The following is a 24321-nucleotide window of genomic DNA, read 5'->3' as shown; positions in this document are numbered from 1 at the left end:
ACCCTGCACCACCTGAGAGGACGCAATGAGAATAACACAGCATCTCTTCTGTGATACTCCTGCAAAGATGCATAACTAGGTCCAATCACAAGGAAGCTCATATAAGTCCAAGTTTCAGGTTTGTTTAAAAAAAATTAAAGATTTGTCTGCAAGATAACTAATGTGTTATCTTCAAAATATGCCAAGATCATTAATGTCAAATAAAGACTGAATCACTGTCCCAGACAGAAGACAATAAAGAGACGTGAAAACAAAATGTAATGCATGAATCTGAACATGCTCTTTTGTTACAAAGACACTATTAGCACAGCTGGCAAAAAAAAATGGAATGAGGTCAAAAGATTAGAAGATAGTAATGTAATAATGTTAATTCCTGATTTTGTTGGTTGTATTACTGTCATGTAGAAAAATATCCTTGTTTGTAGGAAATAAGTACTCTCAGATATATCAGAATGGCCACTTGTATTAAAATGGTTCAAAATAAGTTATTTGCACTGTATTGCAGCCTTTTTCTAAATGAAGGATTTTTTTTCCCCATTTTATTTATTTGTTTTCTTCTCAGTGTCCCAGCATTCATTGTTTATGCACCACACCCAGTGCTCCCTGCAATACGTGCCCTCCATAATACCCACCACCAGGCTCACCCAATCCCTCTCTCCCCTCCAAAACCCTCAGTTTGTTTCTCAGGGTCCACAGTCTCTCGTGGTTTGCCTCCCCCTCCAATTTCCCCCAATGCCCTTCTCCACTCCATCTCCCAATGTCCTCCACGGTTATTCCTTATGCTCCACAACATTGCTGTAAAACTGATGAATAATAACTTTAGACAGGTGCTCTTGAGAGCAGCTAGAGGGAAGAGATTCCTTACATACAGAGGACAGTCCATCAGAATAACGTCAGACCTGTCCACAGAAACCTGGCAAGCCAGAAAGGGCTGGCTATACATACTAGTAGTTATACATACTCAGGGCACTAAATGAGAAGAACATGCAGCCAAGAATACTTTATCCAGCAAGGCTGACACTCAAAATGGATGGAGAGATAAAGAACTTCCAAGACCATCAAGTTTTAAAAGAGTATGTGATCACCAAGCCAGCACTACAAGAAATATTAAGGGGGGTTCTATAAAAGAAGAAAGAACCCAGGAGTGTCATAGAACAGAAATTTACAGAGACAATCTATAGAAACAAGAACTTCATAGGCAACATGATGTCAATAAAAATATATCTTTCAATAATCACTTTCAATGTGAACAACCTAAATGCTCCCATAAAATGGCACAGGGTTGCAGATTGGATAAAATGAGAGGACCTGTCCACATGCTCTCTACGAGATACCCATTTTGGAACTTAAGGATACATCCAGACTGAAAGTGAAGGGATGGAGAAGCAACTTTCATGCCAATGGGCCTCAAAAGAAAGTTGGGAGGGGCGCCTGGGTAGCTCAGTGGGTTAAAGCCTTTGCCTTCAGTCAGGTCATGATCTCAGGGTCCTGAGATCAAGCCCCACATCTGGCTCTCTGCTCAGTGGGGAGCTTGCTTTCTCCTCTCTCTCTGGCTGTCTCTGTCTACTTGTGATTTCTGTCTGTCAAATAAATAAATAAAATCTTAAAAAAGAGAGAGAGAGAGAGAGAGAGAGAGAGAGACATTCCTTTAAAAAAAAAAAAGAAAGAAAGCAATTCTCATATCAGATAAATTAGATTTTAAACTAAAGACTGTAAGCAGAGATAAAGAAGGATACTACATCATTCTCTTTTTTTTAAGATTTTATTTATTTATTTGACAGAGAGAAATCACAAGTAGGCAAAGAGGCAGGCAGAGAGAGAGAGAGAGAGAAGCAGGCTCCCTGCTGAGCAGAGAGCCAGATTCGGGACTCCATCCCAGGACCCTGAGATCATGACCTGAGCTGAAGGCAGCGGCTTAACCCACTGAGACACCCAGGTGCCCGGATGTTACATCATTCTAAAAGGCATATCCACCAAGAAGATCTAACAATAGTAAATATTTATGTCTCCAATATGGGAGCAGCCAACTACATAAGACAACTGTTAATCAAGATAAAGAGTCATAATGATATGAATACATTAATAGAAGAGGATCTTAACACACCACTCTCAGTAATAGATCATCCAAGCAGAAAATCAATAAGGAAACAAGAGCATTGAATGACACATTAGACCAGATGGACCTCATAGATATATACAGAACATTCCACCCTAAAACAACAGAATACTCATTATTTTCAAGTGCACATGGAACTTTCTCCAGAATAGACACATACTGGCTCACAAATCAGGGTTCAACCAATACCAAAAGATTGAGATTATTCCCTGAATATTCTCAGACCACAGTGCTTTGAAACTGGAACTCAACCACAGGAAAAAGTTTGGAAGGAATTCAAACACTTGGAAGCTAAAGACCACCTTGCTTAAGAATGTTTGGATCAACCAATAAATCAAAGAAGAACTTAAACAATTCATGGAAACCAATGAGAATGAAGACACTTCGGTCCAAAACCTATGGGATACAGCAAAGGCAGTCTTAAGGGGGAAATACATAGCCATCCAAGCCTCCCTCAAAAAAACTGAAAAATCCAGAATACACCATCTCTCTTTATACCTTAAAGATCTGGAGAATCAACAACAAATTAAGCCAACCCCACACAGAAGGAGGGATTCTTTCAAATTAAAAAAAAAAATTGTTAATGCAAAACCTAAGGAAAGCAAATCAATTTGAAATTTTTTGTTATAGTCAGGAAGGAGATAAGGTTCATACTGGACTATTTGTAAGAGAAATGAAGGTGATGAGATAAATTTGATTAATATTTATGGGGCAAAATTAGCAAATCTTAAAGAATAATTTGACATAGTGATGAGAAAAAAAGTCTAATATAAATACCAGATTTGGTGCAATGGATTGAGATATGAATTCTATGAAGAGAGAAATCTATGGAAAATAGATGATGGGTTTTGATCATTATTAGCTTTAAATACTATTTGATACCTGAGTAGGTAAGACTCATAAGCTTCGGGTATATTTCAAGGCTGTGTTTCAGAATCAAAAGCATATAGACAAGTCTAAAAATATAAAAAAGGAATAACTTATCCAGGTACAACACACAGAGAAAGAAAAGTAGTATACTAAGAATAAGATCCTAGGGGTGGGGGGAAAAAAATGAGAAATACTGAAAGAGAATGGTGGAAACAGTGGAAGAGGGATAAGGAGAAGAGGATACCCCAGTGTTCCCTTTCATTAAAGTGTTCTTACTGACTTGGCAATATGGGAGAACATTGAATCTGGGTTTCAAAATCTGAGCCACGTGGGAGGGATCCAAGTGGAGGAGCAGCCTGTCAGTTGCCAGATCAAATACAGGGTGCTCAATTAAATTTGAAATTCAGATAAACAAAAATATTTTTAGTATATCTCAAATATACTTATGAAGAACTGAAAAGCCACATTGAAAACAACACAAGGAACCAAAAATACTGGAAGATACAGTAAGGGATAGGGAGGTCAAGTCTAAGAAATTTAAAAGACTAAAGAGAAAATTATAAGAAAGCACTGATAAATCTGATTCCTTATGTGAATAATTGGAGCCCCTGACGACCAGAACAAAAATAATACAGCAGAAAACAAAGCAATAGATAGATATATAGGTATTCAAAGAAATAATTTTTTTAAAAACCAGAAATAGAAATTCTTGAATCCAGACATTGAATACCTACTATGGAATGTAAGCTGGAAAAAAGTAAGAGGTTCCTTAAAAAATTAAAAATGAACCACATGATCCAGTAATTTCACTTCTGGGTGTTTATTTGAAGAAAATGAAAACACTAACTCAAAAACATATATGCACCCACATGTTCATTGCAACATTATTTACAATAGCCAAGATGTGGAAAGAACCTAAGTATCCATTAATGGGTGAATGGGCAAAGAAAATGTGTTATATCTGTATCTATCATTACACACACAAAATAAATAGAATTCAGCCATATTAAAAAAAATGAAATCTTGCCATTTGTGACAAAATGGATGGCCCCTGAGGACATTTTGCTAAGTGAAATGTCAGAGAAAGAAAGATACCATATGATCTTACTTAAATGTAAAACCAAAAACCAAGCTTATAGATACAGAGGATAGATTGATTGTTCCCAGGGGTCGAGGTGGACAGTGGGCAAAATGGGTAAAGACAGTCAAAGGTAGAAACTTCAACTTCTAATTATAAAATAAATAATTCATGAGGATGTAATGTACAGCATAGCAACTATAGTTAATAATAATGTATTGCATATTTGAAAGTTACTAAGAGAGTAGAACTTAAAAATTCTTATCACAAGAAGAAACTTTTATTACTATATATGATGACAGATGTTCACTAGATTTACTGTGGTGATCATTTCAGTAAATACAAATACCAAATCATTTTGTTGTATACCCAAAACTAATATAATGTTATATGTCAATTATAACTCCATTGAAAATAAATAAATAATAAATAAATAAAATAAAAACAACCATTTAAAGATTCAAGAAAAAAAGAAAGAAAGAAAGAAAATGGATAATATGTGCCAGGAAAAAGTGATGCAAATTAGAGGAAAGTAAAGAATCCTTCACGTATCCAAACCAAAACGTAAAATAATTCATTGGAGTTTAATAGTCTGGGTTGAGTCAGGAAAACAGCCACTTTAAATATTCTGACAATACAGTGTTGAACATAGAAAATAGAGCTCACATGAATGGTGTAAACTCTAAGGGAGCAAAGATCACAGAAGTTGCTATGAAAAGGCGGAGAAACTATAGTTAGAAGGTCAAAGAAGCAGAAACAACCCCTTAGCTTGAAGCACCAAAATAGGTGGTTCTCAAAAGCTTACAAGAAAATTGCTGCAATTCTCAAGAATCTTTGAAAAAGCTCCCACCAAACAGTCTCAGTATTTGACAGCAAAGCAGGTAGTTTCCTATTCGACCAAGCAGCCACTGGGAATCTCACATCTGTTCAGGTATCTGGCGAACAACCACCCTTGGAGAATAATAATGGTTTCTTCTTCTCTTTAATCTTCCAAATTTCACATACATCCTGTCATTGGCAAACTCTAACTTGGAGCTATACAGAGGAAGGAATTCACAGAAAGGTAGTTAGTTCCTGATTTCAGGTCTGCAACACAGGATCAACTTGACACAAGTGTGATAGAATGCTGCATTGGCAATTGACAATCCTGCATATTTTGGCTGGTGTCAAACTTTTCTGTAATAAGAATTAATGCCAAGAGACAGTGGAATAATTCCTATATTGTTCTTAATGCTGTACATAAATTCAACCAAACCTATTATTCAAATACAAGCAGATAAACAAATCTTGTGGAAACACAAAGAAATTTGTGGTACATAGTTCTCACAAGCACTTTCTCAATAAACCCCTAGAAGATGTCTTTCACCAAAAAGAAGAGATGAATGAAAAATGAAAAGCTACACTGGAAAAACTATCTAGAAGCATAGTTTAATCAATAGACAAAGATTGAATTCTTAAGGCTATAATTACAAAACAAATGTAAATATAATAAATGTTGACAATATAAAACGATATAATTAATAAAACTTGGCAGAAGAAGAGAGAGATAGAAAAATGTGCTTAATTTCCTCATCTTTCATAGCAAGGGGCCAAAAGCTATTATTTAAAGCTGATAAATCAAACAATAGAGATGTAAATAGATTTAAATATATTTAATATATTCAATCAAGTGCAAAAGTAAAAGAAGAATGTAAAATGTAGAATGGAAAATAGTGATGACAAATGAAGGAAAATCCAAGTAAGAATTATGCTAATTACATCATAGCTCAAACTAAGTGATCAACAGCTACACATACACAGAATGAAGTAGAGAAAATATAGACTTTGTGGTAAAAAAAATTTTTTAAAGGAGTGCCAAATAGAAATCATTGTATAAAATATGAAGTAAAATAAGCACAAAAGGCTGAAATAATGTCAAAGATCTGATTGGTCAGTTCATCCCTAGGATTTTCTGAAGAGTGATTTCTAAATTTTCTTATAAGGTTAGTGCCAATTACAAGACAAAGCCTCTGATTCCCATTGGGCTCTCTGTGTGAGAACTCATTTATCTTCTTAACTCTTCCTAATGGAATCCAGGAATGATTTTTTGATCTTCTCTGCCCCAGTCAGCAGAGGGAAGAAATTTATTTCCTGAGAAGTATTATGATAGCTTTGGGCTAGATAGCAGAAACAATAAACTCTATACCAGGCTGCATAGTTTACTTTGGGATGAAATGAAGAGCAATGAAAAGCTCCTGAAAATAAGAATTAGATGAGGAAAGTGAGTATATTCAGAAGATTAATTTGGAATGATCTGGGGGAAAAAGAGAGATGCATGTAAGAGATATTATAAAATCCTAGAATGTTGAAGCTGGAAAAATCTTTACAGGACAGAAGTGAAATGATTCATACAAAGTGACAATGATTTAGAGACAGGATTAGTCATAGAATCCACATGTCCTCTTTCCCATACTTCTATGTTCCCCCTAGCAGACTCAGCTGACTTTTACTAGAAGAGAATGTATTACATTTTGTGATGGGCTACTGGTTGGAGGAAGCACATCAAAGATGGCAGCATGATACCTGAGGACTAGGATAATAATGTCATTATTTTTAGAAAAATTATTTTATTTCTAGAGAAAGAAGGATTTTTATATAATTCTTTATGGACTTTCTTTTTCTTTTTAGGTAATGCAGATCGTGACCAATCCGTATGTATGTATTGTCGTCCTTTATTTATTGGACAATTTAACTACTTTATACAAAATCCAGCTTTCAATTTTGCTTCTTTATTTACAGATTACCGATTTTGGTATCCCAGATGGGAAGTTCCCCGGCCAATTGTGTGTGATCCACTGTGCTTATTTATTTTCTTTCTGAGAATGTTGTGTTTTTCAATATGTATCATAGTTGTTTTGATAATACAGTCTCGGTTTCCAAATATATTATTGGAAGAAGAAATGATGCTTGCCTCTGATCTAACTGAGGCAGAGCCAGAACAGTTACAAGAGAAGGAAGAGGAGATGGAGGAAGAAGACAGGGGAAAGGTGGAGGAAGAAGTGGAGGAAGAGGAAGAATATAAAGAAAAGGAGGAGGAAAAGGAAGGGGGTGAAGAGGAGGAAGGGGAGGGAGACGGTGAAGAACAGGAAAAGAAAGAGAAGGAGGCAGTGGAGGATGAAGATTTACCCCCACAATAAGACAGAAGTGTAATACAAAAAATAAATAAATAAATACAAAAAGTAAAACACCGAGCTTTAATAAAAACGAATATGTACAAACCATTACTGCAATACCTTTTATTCTCTTCTTTTTCTTATATTTGCTCAACAAATGTAAATTTGAAAAACACAGAAACAAACTAACAAAAACATGTATTTTATAGTAAGTATTGTAAGACAAGTTCTCGGCCACTAAGAGTAGGTAAAGACCTGATGACAGAAATACTAAAAAAGATTTGACCAGTCTAATTACTTTTAAGATTTTACTGTGTTATCCTTATAAAGGAAGGAATTCCCATTTTCTAAATATGTCTATCTCTGTGTTTTAAATATTTCCTAAATGGGTTCATAAGTTTCTCAAGTATTAAGATTATACATGTTACTGTGCTTAGGATCATTCTGACTCAAGATAACCATTTAATAACTTTTGGTTTTGTTATTTTTATCATTACGCTTACAGTTGTTATTTTTTTTATTTTATTTAAAATCGATTAATTACTATTGTAGTTGTTATTGATAGTGGTGATGATGGTGGTGATGATATTGACCATGTGATATCAAGGCATTGAATATCATTATGTATATTTGTATTGTGTGTGTTTGGGAAATAGTTTAAGTGGTACTGTACATGCTGTTAGGAGACAAATTTTTATTTCTACTTCATGTTTGATATTTCATTAAAGCCTTGTTGTAATTCTTTATTAGGCTATATAATTTATTGCCACCAAGGACAAATAAATGTCAAAAGTTTAATTATTTGTGATTGAGCAATTTGGCTGCTTCCAAATTTATGTGGTAAAATAAAATAAAAATTTAAAAAGTTATTTGCTTATAGTTATTTAATATGTACAGTAAAAGTTCACAAATTAGTAATATAAATTAACTACTTACTATTTGTAGTACTAGTAAGTGATCTGAATAAAAATACCTAACACAGCACACATCAAATTGTATAAACTCCATATTTTTAACTTTATTATATTAAAAGGCTATTCTTAAATGGGGCAAGATGAGAATTATACAAAAACACCCTACATTTATGTAGTTTCCATGTAATCGGCCTCTTTTCTAACCAGCTTCCTAAGAAAAAGCCTTAGGTAGTAAAAAGGGCTGGTTCTCTACAATGATTTTATTTATTAGTATTTTCTGATATTTTTATACTATTTCACAGCTTCCAAGGTGGTTTCACATAATTTTTTAATTTCCAAAACCACTCTGTAGAGTTGATATTGCTTCCATTTTTAAAATGAAAAGACTGACCTTGGATTTGTGAAGTGTTACAACCTAGGACTCAAAACAAATTAATTTCTGGACATTCTGATGCATTTACAAGTATAAATTCTTCATGATCCCATGTTCAGTTCCCACTATGATTAACTTATATATTTGTATATCTAACTTCTACCCATCTAACTTTACTCTTCAACATATTCTCCAGGTAATTTCATGGAATATAATTGCTATAAGCCAGTGGTTCTTCTCTGGGGGCAATTTTGTCACCTCTCTTCCAGGGACATTTGGCAAAATCTGGAAACAATGAAGCTGTGACCAGGAAGGTGCTACTGGTTTCTAGTGGGAAGAGGCCAGGAATGCTGGTAACAATTTTATAATGCCTAGGACAGCCCCCACAGCAAAGAATTATCCTGTCCAAAATATTACCAGTGCCAAGTTTGAAAAATTCCCCTGTTGGCTTATCTCCACCCCAGATATGTGTAAATAATGAATGTAGATGTTATTGTATTTCCCTAACTTCTCATTTTTCTAAAAATCATTCTCTCATTTTCTTTCCTACCCTTCTTGCTTCACCTTTTTATATCCACAAGTTACCATGGGAACCATCATTTTGCTGTTGAGCTTCTGTCTTCTTACTTTGAAGATGGTCTATTAAGCACAGATGGGCGCAATCATAGTTTTTGGCTTGGAGATCCAGACAGACTTTCAAATGAGGTTCTCCTTGATGGCAGAAGTTGTAATATGTAAAGCTCTGAGGCTGTTTAGCAGACTGCATGGAAAGAAAGAATGAATACCAACAGAGAAACAGTGAAAGGTTGTTGTCTCTGATGCTTAGTTTTATCCCAACCTTTCACACGTATTATTTTTCCAGAGTATATCCTATTTCCATCCAGTAAGTTTTCCTTAGGTTATTTTGAATAGGATTCTGTAACTGACTCAACTGATAGGACATTCATAGTATAAAGATAATTTCATTAAAATGTCCTTTATTGGGCACCTGGATGGCTCAGCTGATTAAGCATCTGCCTTTGGTTCAGGTCATGACCCCAGGGTCCTGAGATGCAGCCCCACATCAGGCTTCCTGCTAGCAAGGAGCCTACTTCTTCCTCTGCTTCTACTTGTCACTCCCCCTGCTTATGTGCTCTCTCTCTCTCTGTCAAATAAATAAATAAAAATCTTAAAAATAAATAAATAAATAAATGATATGACCATTATTCTGAAACAGCATTAGCAATAATGGCTGAATATGTAAAACTGAATATGTAGAGATTCTTTATAGCATCAAGTGGTCAAAGAATAGTGTGTCTTTTAAAGTTTTATTTCCTAAGTCTTGGTTCTTGGTATCATACCATATCTCTCTCCCAGAACCGTACACCCTATGTGCTTAGAATGCTTACTTTATTACACAAGTTATAGGTTGACTCCCTACATAAGGGATCATTAGTATGAATCTCAGAGGTATCAGGGAAAATTACCCTTACTCAGTTTCCATGGCACTGAGTTTCAGGAATATACTTTGACCAGGATATTCTGACCCAAATGGTCTTGAGTGGAGAAAGAGTACTTAAAGTACCGTATATTCTATTCTGCATTATAAAACTGTAAGACTGTTAAAATGTTCTTGGCCCTAGTAAAGTAATTTCCAGCTACATTATGTGTAGTATATACTTGCCCTTGGTTTGACTAAGGGTTTGAGAAAGTGTCAAAGAATCAGTACACTTAGTCAATAAATACTAACAAAATATTAAGTGATCCAATACTATCCTGAGTCCTTGATTTAAATGGTCAAGGATCAAGTACGTTATTTCTTAAAACTGGATAAAGGTAAGATTATTGGGCTTTCTATTGGTTCCTCAACTCCCCACAGCAATGAACTGTAGAACTGGATGGTAATAAATACACAAAGGGAGGCTGGGGAAGAACAAAATGAATACAGAATGTTCACAAGGAACAGCACAGCAATAGCGAAGTAACTAGATAGAGTTATAAGGATTTGGTGACTCTAGAGGAAGTAGGAGGATTTGCAATTATTTAGCATAGCCATGAACCCCATCCACAGCATTCAACATAATGTTGATGGGAAACCAGGTTGGCCAAAAGTGATGGGCTGGGGCAGAGTGGAGGACATCGGACAATTTCTTACCATTCCATAGCAAAAGGAATTGCCAAAAACATATGCCCACTCAATTTCAAAGTACCACCTGAGTGAGGGAACTTGATTATGGGCAGTATTAGACAAGATCTCTAAAAATATTTTAAATCTGAGAAATACTATTGATACTCCTGTTATTAAACAGATCTGATAGACTTCAACATTGCAGTAAGACATCTGATGGAATGCTAGCTTGTGTAATGTTCTATTCCTGAGGATCAGTCCCTCAGGAAACCCATACATGGTGGTGTTGGCTAAGACTCTTGGGGCAGGAAAGTCACACCTATACCTCAAAAATCCAGTCAAATCATGAGAAAAAAATTAGACATCCCAATTAGGGGACAGTCTATAAAACACCAGTACTTCTAAAAACCTTCAAAACCTTCGTTATTTTAAAAAACAAACAACAACAACAACAAACTTCCCTTAATTCATCAAAATAAGGAAAAACCTGAGACACCATCAGTACCAAAAGGAGTCTATACCTAGACATAAGACTACTGAACATAAGATGGTATCCTGGCCAGGATCCTGAGACGTAAGAAGGGCAATAGGTGGAAACTAAGAAAATCTTAATAAGTATGTGCTTAAGCTAACAAACATGCATCAATATTAGTTCATTAATTGTGACAAATATGCTGTAAGTTGTTAATAATAGGGGAAAGTGGGTGGGAGGTATGTGGGAACACTGTACCATATTCATAATTTTTCTATAAATCTAAAATTGTTCTAAAATATGGTTTTTAAGAAAATTAAAAAATTATGGGGCATGAAAATTACATAAAATTCAAATTCCAGTGTCCATAAATGAAGTTTTATTGGAATACAAAAATGCACACAAAGGGTTGGAAGAGAACATTAGTAGATAGGGAAAGACTTCAGACTATAATGCAGATCTGACACCTGTAAAATTCAGTCAGAAAAAGGCTCAGACCACACAGTGCAACTCAGAAAAATGTCATCCCACACAAGGCAGGAAGCTGTGGTGCAAAAACCCCCTATAGAGATCTTTCGTGCTGGGAGAAGTATGTGTTGGGCAGTGTTGTCAGAATTTCAACCTAAAATCAAACCAGAGGGGGGAAAACAAATAAATAAAATCAAACTAGAAGACACAAAATGGAAAATCTCATGTCCCTTCAGGATCACAAAACTTAAGGACTGAGAGACTGATTTCCCATAAATGGCTGATTTATAGAAAACTTATTCACTGAAAATTTTTTAAATGTATGGAGTTGGTCAGGGTTTGCCTCATATTGACCTTGGGAAATTTTGCTTATAGTTCCCGGAGGAAAAATGTCCCCATTTGGTTGGTCTTGCAAAATAAGCTGAATTGAGCTTTGTTCGTATGACTGGATGGGTTTTATCTGCTCAGGGAATTTTCAAAACTGGTCTCTGTTTTTTATTTTAACAGACTCTAAGTGAACTTTCTAAACTCTTTACATTCTCTGCCCATAAATACAGACCCTCAATAGACTCCCCTGTGGCTTGCCACAGTTTGCATGTTCTGAACTTCAAGTCCTTTGCTAATTCCCAAATAAACCAGTCTTTCTGGCAATTTTGAGTCTGCCTCGGTTTACCTCTTTAGCTAGGTTGATAGCAGCTATGGATTAGTGCAACTGTCATTCTCAGTCACTGACTATTCTCACCCAGGAGAAGTAGAGCCTTGGCTGAGGTGCTGTAGCAAATTCCAAAGTGCTGTGGCTGGAGGCCATCAGCTAACTGCACGCCTTGTGACAGGCTCTATCTTGATGAGAGATCTGAGGGACAAGCCTCCGTGTTGCCCAAGTGGGTATTCCCCTACAGTAGCTAACACCTCACATGGGTCAAAGCAGATATGCAACATATCTCGCAGCTTTTAAGATTCCGAGGAGGAGATAAAGGGGAATTAATTGTTAAAAAAAAAAAAAAAAGTGGGCAGCAATTCTGATTAAAGACTGTGAGATTAAACTCTCCTCCATAAGGAAAATAATTCCTGGACTATGATATGAAAATTTCAATGGACAGGCAGACTAGAAAGGTCTGAAGCTGTGTGATGAGGTCACATTATAATGACCTGAGAGGATCAATGACAGAACTTTTCCTGGGTTTCTAGATACCTGGCTCAATGCCAATGTAACTCAGATTGTAGGACATGAAACATATGTCAATACCGAGGGGAGAAAAGGATATAGCACCGAGTGAAAGATGGTAGGATAGCCCATTCTGCTAGGAGGAAGAGCAGAGCGCATCTATGGTGAGAATGGTGTGAGTGAGTAGGAAAACCTGCTGCTGTCACTGAGCAAGTAAGGATGGGTTCTTTACATGGGAGCCTTGGAGTAATCAAAGCTGAAAGGCATGGGTGAGTTTAATGACTTGGACCCTGAGGGACATAACAGAAAACTGTTCTTCCAGCAGAAGACTGAAGGAGGGCTGCAGGAAAGAACGTTGTACTTTTGGAATTAAGGATACTTGATCCAGTTACTTGCCATTTTCCCTTTGAAAGGCAATTATAGACATTCTACTGGGCTGAATGCCCTGGTTGAGACTTTACTAATAAAGGACCCCATCAGTTTTAAGATCAAAGATGACAGTAAGAACCTGGGCATTGTCAGAGAAGCATTTAAATAAAAAACATGCAGCTCATCAAAATAACCCAATTAAATGGGAATGATATATTCAGATATCTGTTTGTAAATAAGGAGAAGCCATCTCCCTGGGGCTAGAAGATGATTTACTTCTGACATTGAAGGTGTGTTCCCCACTATATGAGTCTCTATGTGCAGAAAGAAAAAACAAGATAGTGCTTGATTTGCAGATGGCAATGCTTGATTGATGAAGATTATTTTTCTGAAAGAATGCCAGCTAACAAAATTTCTAGTAAAAGAAAAGTGGGGTGCCCAGGTGGCTCAGTCAGTTAAGCATCTGCCTTCGACTCAGGTCTTGATCCTGAGGTCCTGGGATAAAGCCTGCATTGGGCTCCTTGCTCAGAGGGTACCTGCTTCTCCTTCTCCCTCTGCCTGCCACTTCCCCTGCTTGTGCTCTCTCCTCTTACTTCTCTCTATGAAATAAATAAAAACTTGGGGAAAAAATAGGGGGTGCATAATCAGTGATATGGACAGTTATATACAGTATATCTAACACAAACCCTTGCTGGGATAAGCAGATGGGATGGATAGATAGATAGATTGATTGCTAAGGATTCAGTCAATGACAGGTGGTCTAACCATTTGTCTTGGCAAGTAGGACACAGGGAACCATACTTGAAAATACCATCATTTAGATGCTGGACTTAAAGAAAAGCCATGAGCTTTTCATCTTAAAATATGGATCAGTCAGAAAAATGTATGGACGAGTCATGTTGACACCCATCAGTCACATTCAGAGGAGAGAAGTGCTAGTGACTGAGAAAACAAGATATGTTTTATTTGTGCAAGCTGTGACAGGGTTAGGTCCCTGAAATTGCTGTTGTTTCATGTCCAGCTTATATTTTACTAAAGACATGCTTACATTTTAGTCCATTAACCTATCCCAAAGTTACATGGCTCAGCGTCTGTGGGAGTAAGAAGTTACAACTAGGTTTTCTCTGCTACTGACAATTTTGGGACGTTTGATTTCATGACTGAGGCCTTGACAAATGCAAAAAAAGGCTAAAAGACAAGACTATCCATATATACAAAGCCAAACTTAGATACCAAAAGACCAAGGAATAATAGCATTTTATAGACATACAGTATAAGACAGACACAAAGGAGCAAGAAATGTAATATGAAGTGGTGCCCTCAATAATCCATCTCAACCACTAAGCAGAGGAATAAATGAAAATTAAAACAGGCACTTTAAGTAATTGTAGCCTCCTTGATCTTCATAACTGGCATGGTGACCTTTAGCAGGTATTCATTTTACATGATTGAATTACTAACCTTCCTTTCGTAGCTACAAATCTTATTTTTCTTTCCGGAAGAAGCACTGAAAGCCCTTGCCCATCACAGAACAGGAATTGTACAACACAGAAAGCCTGTCTCATGGAAAGCTGTAAATGGGCACCATGAAATCTCCATGAATAAGGAAATGTCACAGGCCACTGCACCCCCCCCCCCCACTGATAAATCACACCTTATCCCTTTAAAACCCTCTTGGGGAGGCAGAAAGCCTGGAGTTGGCTTTGGAACCATAGTCTTCCTCCTCCGCCGGTGGCCAGCCTCCTGAATAAAGCTCCTAGTCCTTTTCAATCAATACTGGTCTCTTGAGAATTGAACAATGGAAGAGAAGGGAAAGTGGGTTTCAGCAACAAAATTACTAGGCAAAACATGGCAGGGGAGTTGTGATGGAGCACTAAGGAGGAATATTCCAGGTTAAAATAATGTGTTTCAACTCACGTTGCAGGTGATAAAAGTAGATCACTAACTGAATTGTATCAAAGAAAGGGAGTTGGCAATGAGGGGGGAGACATGAATGATGCAGCTTTCTGAATAACTTCTCCAGAGGCAACTTATTTTCATGCCCCCTACGCAAAGCAGCATCTGGCTATCTCCATTGTGTCCCCAGTCTGAAATAGAAATCATCTGCCCCCTCCTCCTCTTTCTTCTTTGTACTTGGAGTGTGGACATGAAGCCATGGATGGAGCCGTAGCCCTGTGACCATGAAATAAGCATGAGTACAAAAGCCACATGCTAAGGATGGTGGGATAGGAAAACAGAAAGTGCTGGAAATAAGGGCATCGTTTTGCTACTGCAGCAGCCCTGCACTCTCCGCCTTTGGACTTCTTGCTATTTTAGAAAAATCATACCCCATTGTAGTTAAGTCACTGTGGATGAGTTGTTGTGCAGCTATCTCTCCCTTCAAAACAACACCTCAGGGAGCTCCTCTGTGAATCAGTCAGTTAAACCTCCGACTCCTAATTTTGGTTTCAGGTCCTGATCTCAGGGCTGTGAGATCGAGCCCTGCATGGGGTTCTGTGCTGAGTGTGGAGCCTGCTTGGGATTCTCCCTCTCCCTGTGTCCACCCCCCCACCCCACACTTGTACTTGAGCTCCCACACTCTCTCTTTAAAACAAAAAACAAAAAACTGAAAAGAGTGAAATTTGAAACGCAGAAGACTGTGTGAAATGGACTGCTTGCTTGGAGCTCCCTGCTCATGCAAACCCATGATTTCATACCTGCATATCTTCCAGCTCAACATGAGCAGATAATGTCTTTCTTAAAAATAACAAATAATATATATATTTAGTTCTAAGTTTTATGTTATTTTTGGTTTTTTTGTTTTGTTTTTTTATTTTTATTTATTTATTTGACAGACAGAGATTACTAGTAGGCAGAGAGGCCAGCCAGGGGGCAGGGGGTGGGGAAAGCAGGATCCCTGCTGAGCAGAGATCCTGATGCAGGGCTCGATCCCAGGACTCTGGGTTCATGACCTGAGCCGAAGGCAGAGGCTTTAACCCACTGAGCCACCCAGGTGCCCATCCTGTTCTTTTTGTTTTAAACGAAAGTGTGACCTACATTCTCTCAACTATTAGGGAAGTTGCAATTTGCTGTCTCATTGATGACAGCTGTTCTCCTCAAAACCCACAAAAGGGTTATTGTTGGGGTCCATTCCACGTTAAAACATGTTAAGCCCCTAAGGCCTCCCTGGGCCTACTTAGCCATAGTGACTTCGTGTTACCTAGGTAGACATTTTGTTGTTTAATAAATGCCTCAACAGTTATTGATATCAGTTCCAGGTAACTATTGCTAAAACACACACCTAAAACAAGGCCATTTTGTTTATATGGGTTCTAGGTAACTATTACTAAAACACATACCTAAAACAAGGTCATTTTGTTGTTTAATAAACGCCTCAGCAGTTACTAGTATCGGTTCCAGGTAACCGTTACTAAAAAATACAGGTAGGAGACATCCAATCAGCCAAAGCCACATATGTAGATGTCTGCGATTGTGCCCTATAAAAACTAGCCTGTAAGACCAAGGGGTGTCGCTCTCTTGGGAGGCGACCCTGGCTGGTCAGTCTGACTTCTAATGCTTGGCATAAAATAAAGCTTTACATAACTTTCACTTTATCTCAGCCTCATTTCCCTGGCCGGTCAGTCTAACTTCAAATGCTTGGCATAGAATAAGGCTTTGCATAACTTTGTCTCAGTCTTGTTCCTTTGATAACGGACCCAACATATGGGGGCTCATCCAGGATCAAACGACGAGAACTGAGCCAGCATCAGAATTTCTGGGAAAAGCCTCCAGAGGTAAGATCTCCATATTCTGTGAGATCTGGTCTGTCTGGCTGTGGAACTCCAGGGTATGGCCCACTGGGGAGAAGCTTGATGCAGCCACGCTCCCCAGGGTTGGAGTGGATGCAAGGGACACCCCATCCTTCTTCTGGTAGATCGTCTGGGGGTCCAAGACCCCCCCCCCAGGCGGTCATCTGGGTCTGTAGGGGGCCAGGAAAACCCCCACCAGTGGGTGAGGGCCGCTGGGTCTGTGTGTCTTTGTCTTGTCTTTTTGTTGTCTGTTGTTGCTAGTTTCTAGGGGAGCAAGAAAATCCCCACCGGCGAATGTTTGTAGGGGATGGAGAAAATCCCCACCAGCAGCAGGTTCTGGGTAAGGGCCGCTGGGTCTGTGGTTGTCTGTGTCTTGTCTTTTTGTTGTCTGTTGTGTTGTTTGTTGTGTTTGAAGAAATGGGACAAGCAGAGAGTAAGGGGACTCTGACTTTCATCTCTCCATTCCTCCTAACAGATGTGGGACTTCTCCCTTGCTTATTTCTTGTGTTAATGGCTATAACTGGAGCCAACTGTGGTTGGTCTAACTCGAGACAGAGACTTTAAGGAATATTCCCAAGCAGCTGCCAAAACTCCTTTTGTTTCTGGGAAGTTCCTTGCCTTCTCTGGCCCGACCTGGACTACCTAGCCCCTCCCCTTTGCTGGTGGAGCCTTCTGGCAGCTCTTTGTTCTTCTGTCTCCCCCTTCTGTTTCTGCACCAACTTGGGTGTGGCTTGCATAACTGGCCTCTAGACCATCCTTGGTGCTTCCTGCACCATGGCTCCTTCTCTCTTCACTGTCCAGGAAAAAAAAAACAGCACCTCTGGACCTAACACCCTCCACCCCAGATCTTCCCACCCATGTCTCAGGTAAACATTAAAAGTGGAGTGGTTCCACGTGAAATGTAAATGAGTATTTAAACTAAGTAATGTTTGTTGGTTTAATCAAGGCAGACATGTCTTTAAAGTTACAGCAGTAAATGTGAAACTTCAATCAAAGTTTACTAAAGGTCAAATAAGCGCATGTTATTTGTTAAAATCTATAAGCAAAGAAATAATTAAACTGATGTTTAATTGTCTGTCTCAAAGGTTTAATGGGTAATTGTTAAAGTAACTTTCAAAATCTTTCACAACCTGAAACTTTGAAGGTTTGCTTGGATGACAAATGGAATTAAATTTGTTGGACATCTAGGTCTTAACCAAATAGGATAAAATACTAAAGCATTAATTATTGGAACCAAGTTTGTGCTTTTGACTTCTTACTGCAAAAAATTTAAATCTGTTGGTAAACATGTTTTGTGCTTGACTGATTCATAAATCTGCCATCTACATAATTCTGTTGTAATCATTCACAATTGGTTAATACTTAGCCATCACTAGAGACTAAAGTATTTCTAAGAATAAAAAATTCTGCTAACTATAACTAAGACTGATGAAAGTAAGAGAAAACAACGCTATATGTAAAAAGTAGGAGATAAAAAAATAAGAAATAGAAATACATTTTGTTAAAGATAAAAGGTAATTGCTTCCTAAATGAAATAATTGTTTGAAAAAAAATGGCTTGGGACAAAACCTAGATGCAAAAAAGTTGTAAAAGTTTTATGAAGAAAAATCTTAAAAAAAAGAAATTTTAGGTATGGTCAGAACAGATGAAAATTAAAATGAATTTTAAAATGTAGCACATCAGAATAATAAATCACATGAAATGACTCCATGTATTCTAGAATACCAAAAGAAAAACGCCATTAAGGTTTTTATTAAAAATTTTTTTGTTTTTTTTTTTTTAAAGATTTTATTTATTTATTTATTTGACAGAGAGAAATCACAAGTAGTTGGAGAGGCAGGCAGAGAGAGAGAGGAGGAAGCAGGCTCCCTGCCAAGCAGAGAGCCCCATGCGGGACTCGATCCCAGGACCCCGAGATCATGACCTGAGCCGAAGGCAGGGGCTTAACCCACTAAGCCACCCAGGCGCCCCAAAAGTTTTAATGCTGTCTAAAAAACCAGAGGAAAGGCAGTTGACTGATGACTGATAGTAAGTTTAGAATAACTACACACACAAAAAAGAGGGCCTAAGAGAGTAAGTAGTTTTATCTTAAAAGTATCTGGTTGCACCAGAACATGAAAGAAAATAATAAAAACTAAACTTGAGGGTATTTAGTAAGTCATTAAAGGCTTGGGGAAAGTGACCTTTATTTGCCTTGGTTTATAGGTTTGAAAGAGAACAATGAAATATGTTGGAAATTTAACCATATTAGATCAGTTTTGATGGATGCATTCACAGGAAGAAAAAAAAAAAGGACAAATAAACCTTTTCCTATAAAATGTTTCTGTTCTTGAAAAAAAAAGACTAAATCCCTGTGTCATGACAAATCTATATTGGTGATCCACTCAAGTATATATTGACTATTGTAAACTAAGAAAACACTGGTATAAAAAATCTGCTTTCTTTCTGTTCAAAAAACAAAGTTTTCTTAGATTAATTGATCTGCTGTTAAGGAGAGAATATATGGTTTTCTCTTTGCCTGCCCAGAGAAACCAGTTTCTGTATTTTGTTTTATCCATAATCCTATTTAAGCATGTGCTTTAAAACTTAAATTTTAGCAATTGTCAACAAGATTTAAATTGTAAATGAGATCTCTTTGACTCATAAGGCTTTTCCTTGGTATGCTAATTACTCAAAAAGTACTGCTAAACCAATGATAAACCTTGGGTTACATATGGGTAGATGCTATAACTATTATAGAAATTCTATGCATTTCCTAAAGTTTTAACCTTTTGATAAGGTCATCATGTGATATTGTAATTATTAAAATGCTATGTGTCACAGAAGTAACCTGATTTTCTTGCAAGTTAAACTGTAAAACCATATCTATTCTGAATTTTTGTCATTTATAATTATTTTAATTCTCTTATAAAATAAATTCTGCCTTAAAGAAAATTCATATGGAAGACTTCCAGGACAAATACAGGTCTTTGATATCTTGAAATCCTAAAACTGAAATGAATAAAAATTTCCAGAACTAACTAAAACTACATTCAAACTAAACCAGAATTAGTAACATGGGACCTCAATCCCCAGTGAATGAAGAACTATTGCCCAAAGGAACCCCCTGACTGGAACCCAAACTCTGATAAAGGTAGGGAGAGTCTACATTTCTACTGCCAGAGAGTCTACTCTCTGCTGGGAGGCCTCCATGCGACTGCAAGGAGACCCATAAATTTATCTAAAGTTAGTACAGTGACTCAAGATAAGGATGAGTCTCCAGGGGCCTTTCTAAAAAGGCTTATGGAAACCTATAAAATGTATAGTCCAATCAACCCTGAGGCGCCCGAAAATCAGAGGGCAATAAATCTTGCCTTTGCCAGTCAGTCAGCCCCAGATATAAGGAGAAAACTTCAGAAAATTGAAGGATTTGAAGGGAAGAATTTGACTGAGTTAGTGAGAATATCAGAAAAGGTGTTTAAAAACAGAGATACACAAGAAGATGAAAAATAGACTAGAAAAATGGTTAAAGTTTTGGCATTATATGAGGCGGGGAGGAAACAAAGGAAAAGAGGTCAATGAAAAGGAAAAAGGCAGGTAGAAGATGGTCAATGGAAAGAAAAGCCTAAGTACAAAGAAAGCTGGTGGGAAGCCTTAGCTTCAGATCAGTGTGCTTACTGCAAAAAACAGGACACTGGGCCAAGGAGTGTCCCAAAAAAAGATGGCAATGCTGGCCACCAGAGACTGAAGGGGCCATGGTTCAGAGCCCCTCCCCGAACCTCGGGTATAAAAATGGAGGTGGAGGGGAAATCAACTGATTTTTGATGGATATGGGAGCCCAATTTTCATCATTACTAGAGCCTATGGGAAAACTATCTGAGGAGGAAGACTGGGTACAAGGGGCAAATGGCACAAAGAGACATAAATAAACAACAAAAAGGACTTTAAATTTGGCCCACGGCTGTTCGCGCTGGCAGTACTCCCTCCCCTGGGAAGCAAAGAAAGGGAACTCCATAGAACACACCTTTGCTTCCTGTCAAAAGGCCGAAACTGGGGAATACCAACCCATTCAAGACTTGCAGGAAGTTAACAAATGGATTGAAGATATCCACCCAATGGTGCCTAACTCCTATACCCTACTCTCCCTCCTGAGCCCCAAGAGAACCATATATACTGTCTTAGATGTCAAGAATACAAGAGAGTCTCAGCCCCTCTTTGCTTTTGAGTGGTCCAACCCACAGAAACTGTTCCAAGGCCAGCTCACCTGGACAAGAACAAACGCCCGAGTGACGGAGTATCAGGCCCTCCTCCTCAACGAACTGAAAGTGACTTTCCGAAAGTGACTTTCTGGTCCCTGGCAGTGCTAAATCCAGCCACGTTGCTGCCAGAGGAGCTGACTGACCACAGTACTTGCTAATAGCCGTTGAGGACTATGAGTCACGCTTGCAGGGGACAAGCCACTTATTTAGACTTTGATCTCCAAGAAGGAGTGTGTTCACTGAGTCCAGGAAACAGGTAACGAACCAACTGATACCCCACCCCACCCACACAACTGTGGGGAGGTCCTAACCCAGGTCACAGGAATAAGGCCAGATCTCAGAGACACTCCCCTCCCGGACTCTGTTCACAGACGGGGTGGATGAAAGAGGTATGCGGGTGCTGTGATGGTTTCTCCTGAGCAGGAACTCTGAAAAGCGGCCCTGCCGCACATCTATAGGAACAACAGGTATGTCTTTGCTACTCTCCATATACCTGGGGCTATTTATAAGAAAGGGGCCTATTAACAGCAGAAGGAAAAGAAATTAAAAACAAAAAATACTGGCTCTCCTTCAGACTATTTGGGACCCGAAAGAGGTGGCCATTATGCATTGCCCAGGACACCAAAAGGGGACTGATCTAGTTTTAAAAGAAAACCAATTAGCAGATCAAAGGGCAAAGCAAACAACCAGGAAAACAGCTCAAGAACTGGTTACACTCCCGTCTCCAGCCCTACCAGAAAAACCAGATTGTTCAGAGGAAGATTTAAAATATTTACAAAAATGGACTAAATTGGGGTGCCTGTGTGGCTCAGTGGGTTAAGCTGTTTCCTTTGGCTCAGTCATGATCTCAGGGTCCTGGGATTGAGTCCTGCATTGGGCTCTCTGCTTGGCAGGGAGCCTGCTTCCCTCTCTCTCTCTCTCTATGCCTGCCTCTCTGTCTACTTGTGGTCTCTCTCTGTCAAATAAATAAATAAAATCTTTAAAAAAAAAAAAAAAAAGAGGCTATAGGTCAAACCTCTATTAAAAAAAAAAAAAATGGACTAAATTAAACTATAAAGGGGACTGAGCTAAGACCAGGACAAAAAAGTTAATTCTTCCTCGAAGACTAAAAAAAAAAGAAAAAAAAATAGTAAACCGAATACATCAGGGCACTCATTTAGGGACACACAAACTTAAGGAACTCACTGGCAAGCAATTTCAGGTATCTAAATCAGGGCGTATGGCTCAGGATATAGTTGATAGATGTGCTCAATGTCAGGCAGTAGAAGCGGGAAAACTAGGATGGAAAAAAAAAAAGAAGTAAAAACCAGGAGTTTATTGGGAAGTGGATTTTACAAAAATAAAATTAAAAATGTTAGTTTTTATAGATACCTTTTCAGACTGAGTAAAAACTTTTTCTGCCAAACATAAAGTAGCAGGAATAGTAGCCAAAAACTACTAAAAAATAATTCCTAGGTTTGGGTTGCGTCTCGTGATTGGGTCAAACAATGGCCCTGCAATTGTGAGTTCAGTCTCACGGGCATTGGCCAAGGCCATGGGGCACTAATGGAAAACTACATTGTGCCTACCGGCCCCAGAGTTCCAGAGAAGTAGAGAAAATGAACAGTACTCATAAAAAAACCTTGACAAAGATAATTCTGAAAACTGGCGGTGGATGGGTAGATCTCCTTCCCTTGGTCCTCCTTAGGGCATGATGTACACCCTACTTAAACAAGGTTACCCCATTTAAAATAATGTTCGGGAGACCCCCTCCACTCTACCCACGACTACAAGAGGTTGCCCTAGTGGAAATGACTAATCAGTCTGTATTCCAGTCACTGCAGGCATTACAGTCTGTCTTAAAAAGACCCCACACAAGGGGGCGCCTGGGTGGCTCAGTGGGTTAAGCCGCTGCCTTCGGCTCAGGTCATGATCTCAGAGTCCTGGGATCGAGTCCCACATCGGGCTCTCTGCTCAGCAGGGAGCCTGCTTCCTCCTCTCTCTCTGCCTGCCTCTCTGCCTGCTTGTGATCTCTGTCTGTCAAATAAATAAATAAAATCTTTAAAAAAAAAAAAAAAAAAAAAAAAAAAAACCCCACACAGGGATCTGAACTGCCTACACTGAGATGGAAACGGAGGTAAAACCACAGCCTTACCAACCCAAAGACTTGGTTTGGATACACCGCCACCGAGTGAAAAACTTAAAGTCTCACTGGAAGGGATTGTTTACTGTTATCCTATAGAGGACCCGAGGGATTCCAACATCTTACTGCAGGAATAAAACGGACAAAACCTGCGGTTCCCATCCTAATTCTAGCACTAACTGATTCTTTAAAAAGTCAAAGAATTGACTAATCTCCAAAGAAAAGAGGGGATGTTGGGGTCAATTCCACATTAAAACATGTTAACCCCCTACGGCCTGCCTGGGCCTACTTAGCCATAGTGACTCCATGTTGCCTAGGTAGATATTTTGCTGTTTAATAAATGCCTCAACAGTTATTGATATCAGTTCCAGGTAACTGTTGCTAAAACGCATACCTAAAACAAGGCCATTTTATTGTTTAATAAATGCCTCAGCAGTTACTAGTATCAGTTCCAGGTAACCGTTACTAAAACATACAGGTAGGAGACATCCAATCAGCCAAAGCCACATATGTAGATGTCTGCGATTGTGCCCTATAAAAACTAGCCTGTAAGACTAAGGGGCATCGCTCTCTTGGGAGGCGGCCCTGGCCAGTCACTCTGAATTCTAATGCTTGGCATAAAATAAAGCTTTACATTACTTTCACTTTGTCTCAGCCTCATTTCCCTGGACAGTCAGTCTAACTTCTAATGCTTGGCATAGAATAAGACTTTGCATAACTTTGTCTCAGTCTCGTTCCTTTGATAACGAACCCAACAGCTATCAGAACAAACTCGCTTTTTCATGTGTGTGATTTATTTTGTTTCGTCTTTGCTGACTTCAATCTTAGCTATCGTATGAACTCAGACACTGTCCATTGGTAGGTTTCCCATTTGGTTTTTGATCTGGCTTCCAATTTCTCAATCCTTTCTGCTGGGTTAGCCTCTCCTAAGCTCTTAGCCCTCCTTACAGTAGGTAGCCCGATGGAAACCTGGCTGAACCTACCTATATTGGGTTAATAAAAATGGTAACTCCCTAGCAAGACTGGTTATGAAAAAAAAAAAAAAAGAGGAAACAAAAATTATCAACATCAGAAATAAAACAAGGAACA

General features: G+C 38.4%; 3 protein-coding genes across 15 annotated transcripts in view; 2 read left to right on the top strand and 1 right to left on the bottom strand.

Moving 5' to 3' along the window:
- The window catches only part of GLIPR1L2 (GLIPR1 like 2), a 31657-nt gene extending 23606 nt beyond the window's left edge, over positions 1 to 8051 (top strand). Inside the window, exons 5-6 of the mRNA XM_032346986.1 lie at positions 6732 to 6758; positions 6843 to 8051. Coding sequence (XP_032202877.1) covers positions 6732 to 6758; positions 6843 to 7240 — 425 coding nt within the window. The 3' untranslated portion in view covers positions 7241 to 8051. The remainder of the gene's footprint in view (positions 1 to 6731; positions 6759 to 6842) is intronic.
- CAPS2 (calcyphosine 2) overlaps positions 1 to 24321 on the bottom strand; it is a 175236-nt gene that overhangs the window by 130809 nt on the left and 20106 nt on the right. The window lies entirely within an intron of this gene.
- GLIPR1 (GLI pathogenesis related 1) overlaps positions 21454 to 24321 on the top strand; it is a 42921-nt gene continuing 40053 nt past the window's right edge. Inside the window, exon 1 of the mRNA XM_032346988.1 lies at positions 21454 to 21577. The gene's annotated coding sequence lies outside the window, so the exon portion shown is untranslated. The remainder of the gene's footprint in view (positions 21578 to 24321) is intronic.

This window comes from Mustela erminea, chromosome 6, assembly GCF_009829155.1.
Source record: "Mustela erminea isolate mMusErm1 chromosome 6, mMusErm1.Pri, whole genome shotgun sequence".
Classification (NCBI taxonomy): domain Eukaryota; kingdom Metazoa; phylum Chordata; class Mammalia; order Carnivora; family Mustelidae; genus Mustela; species Mustela erminea.
The sequence above is the reverse complement of the archived record's forward strand: the minus strand, read 5'-3'. Positions and strand labels throughout refer to the sequence as shown.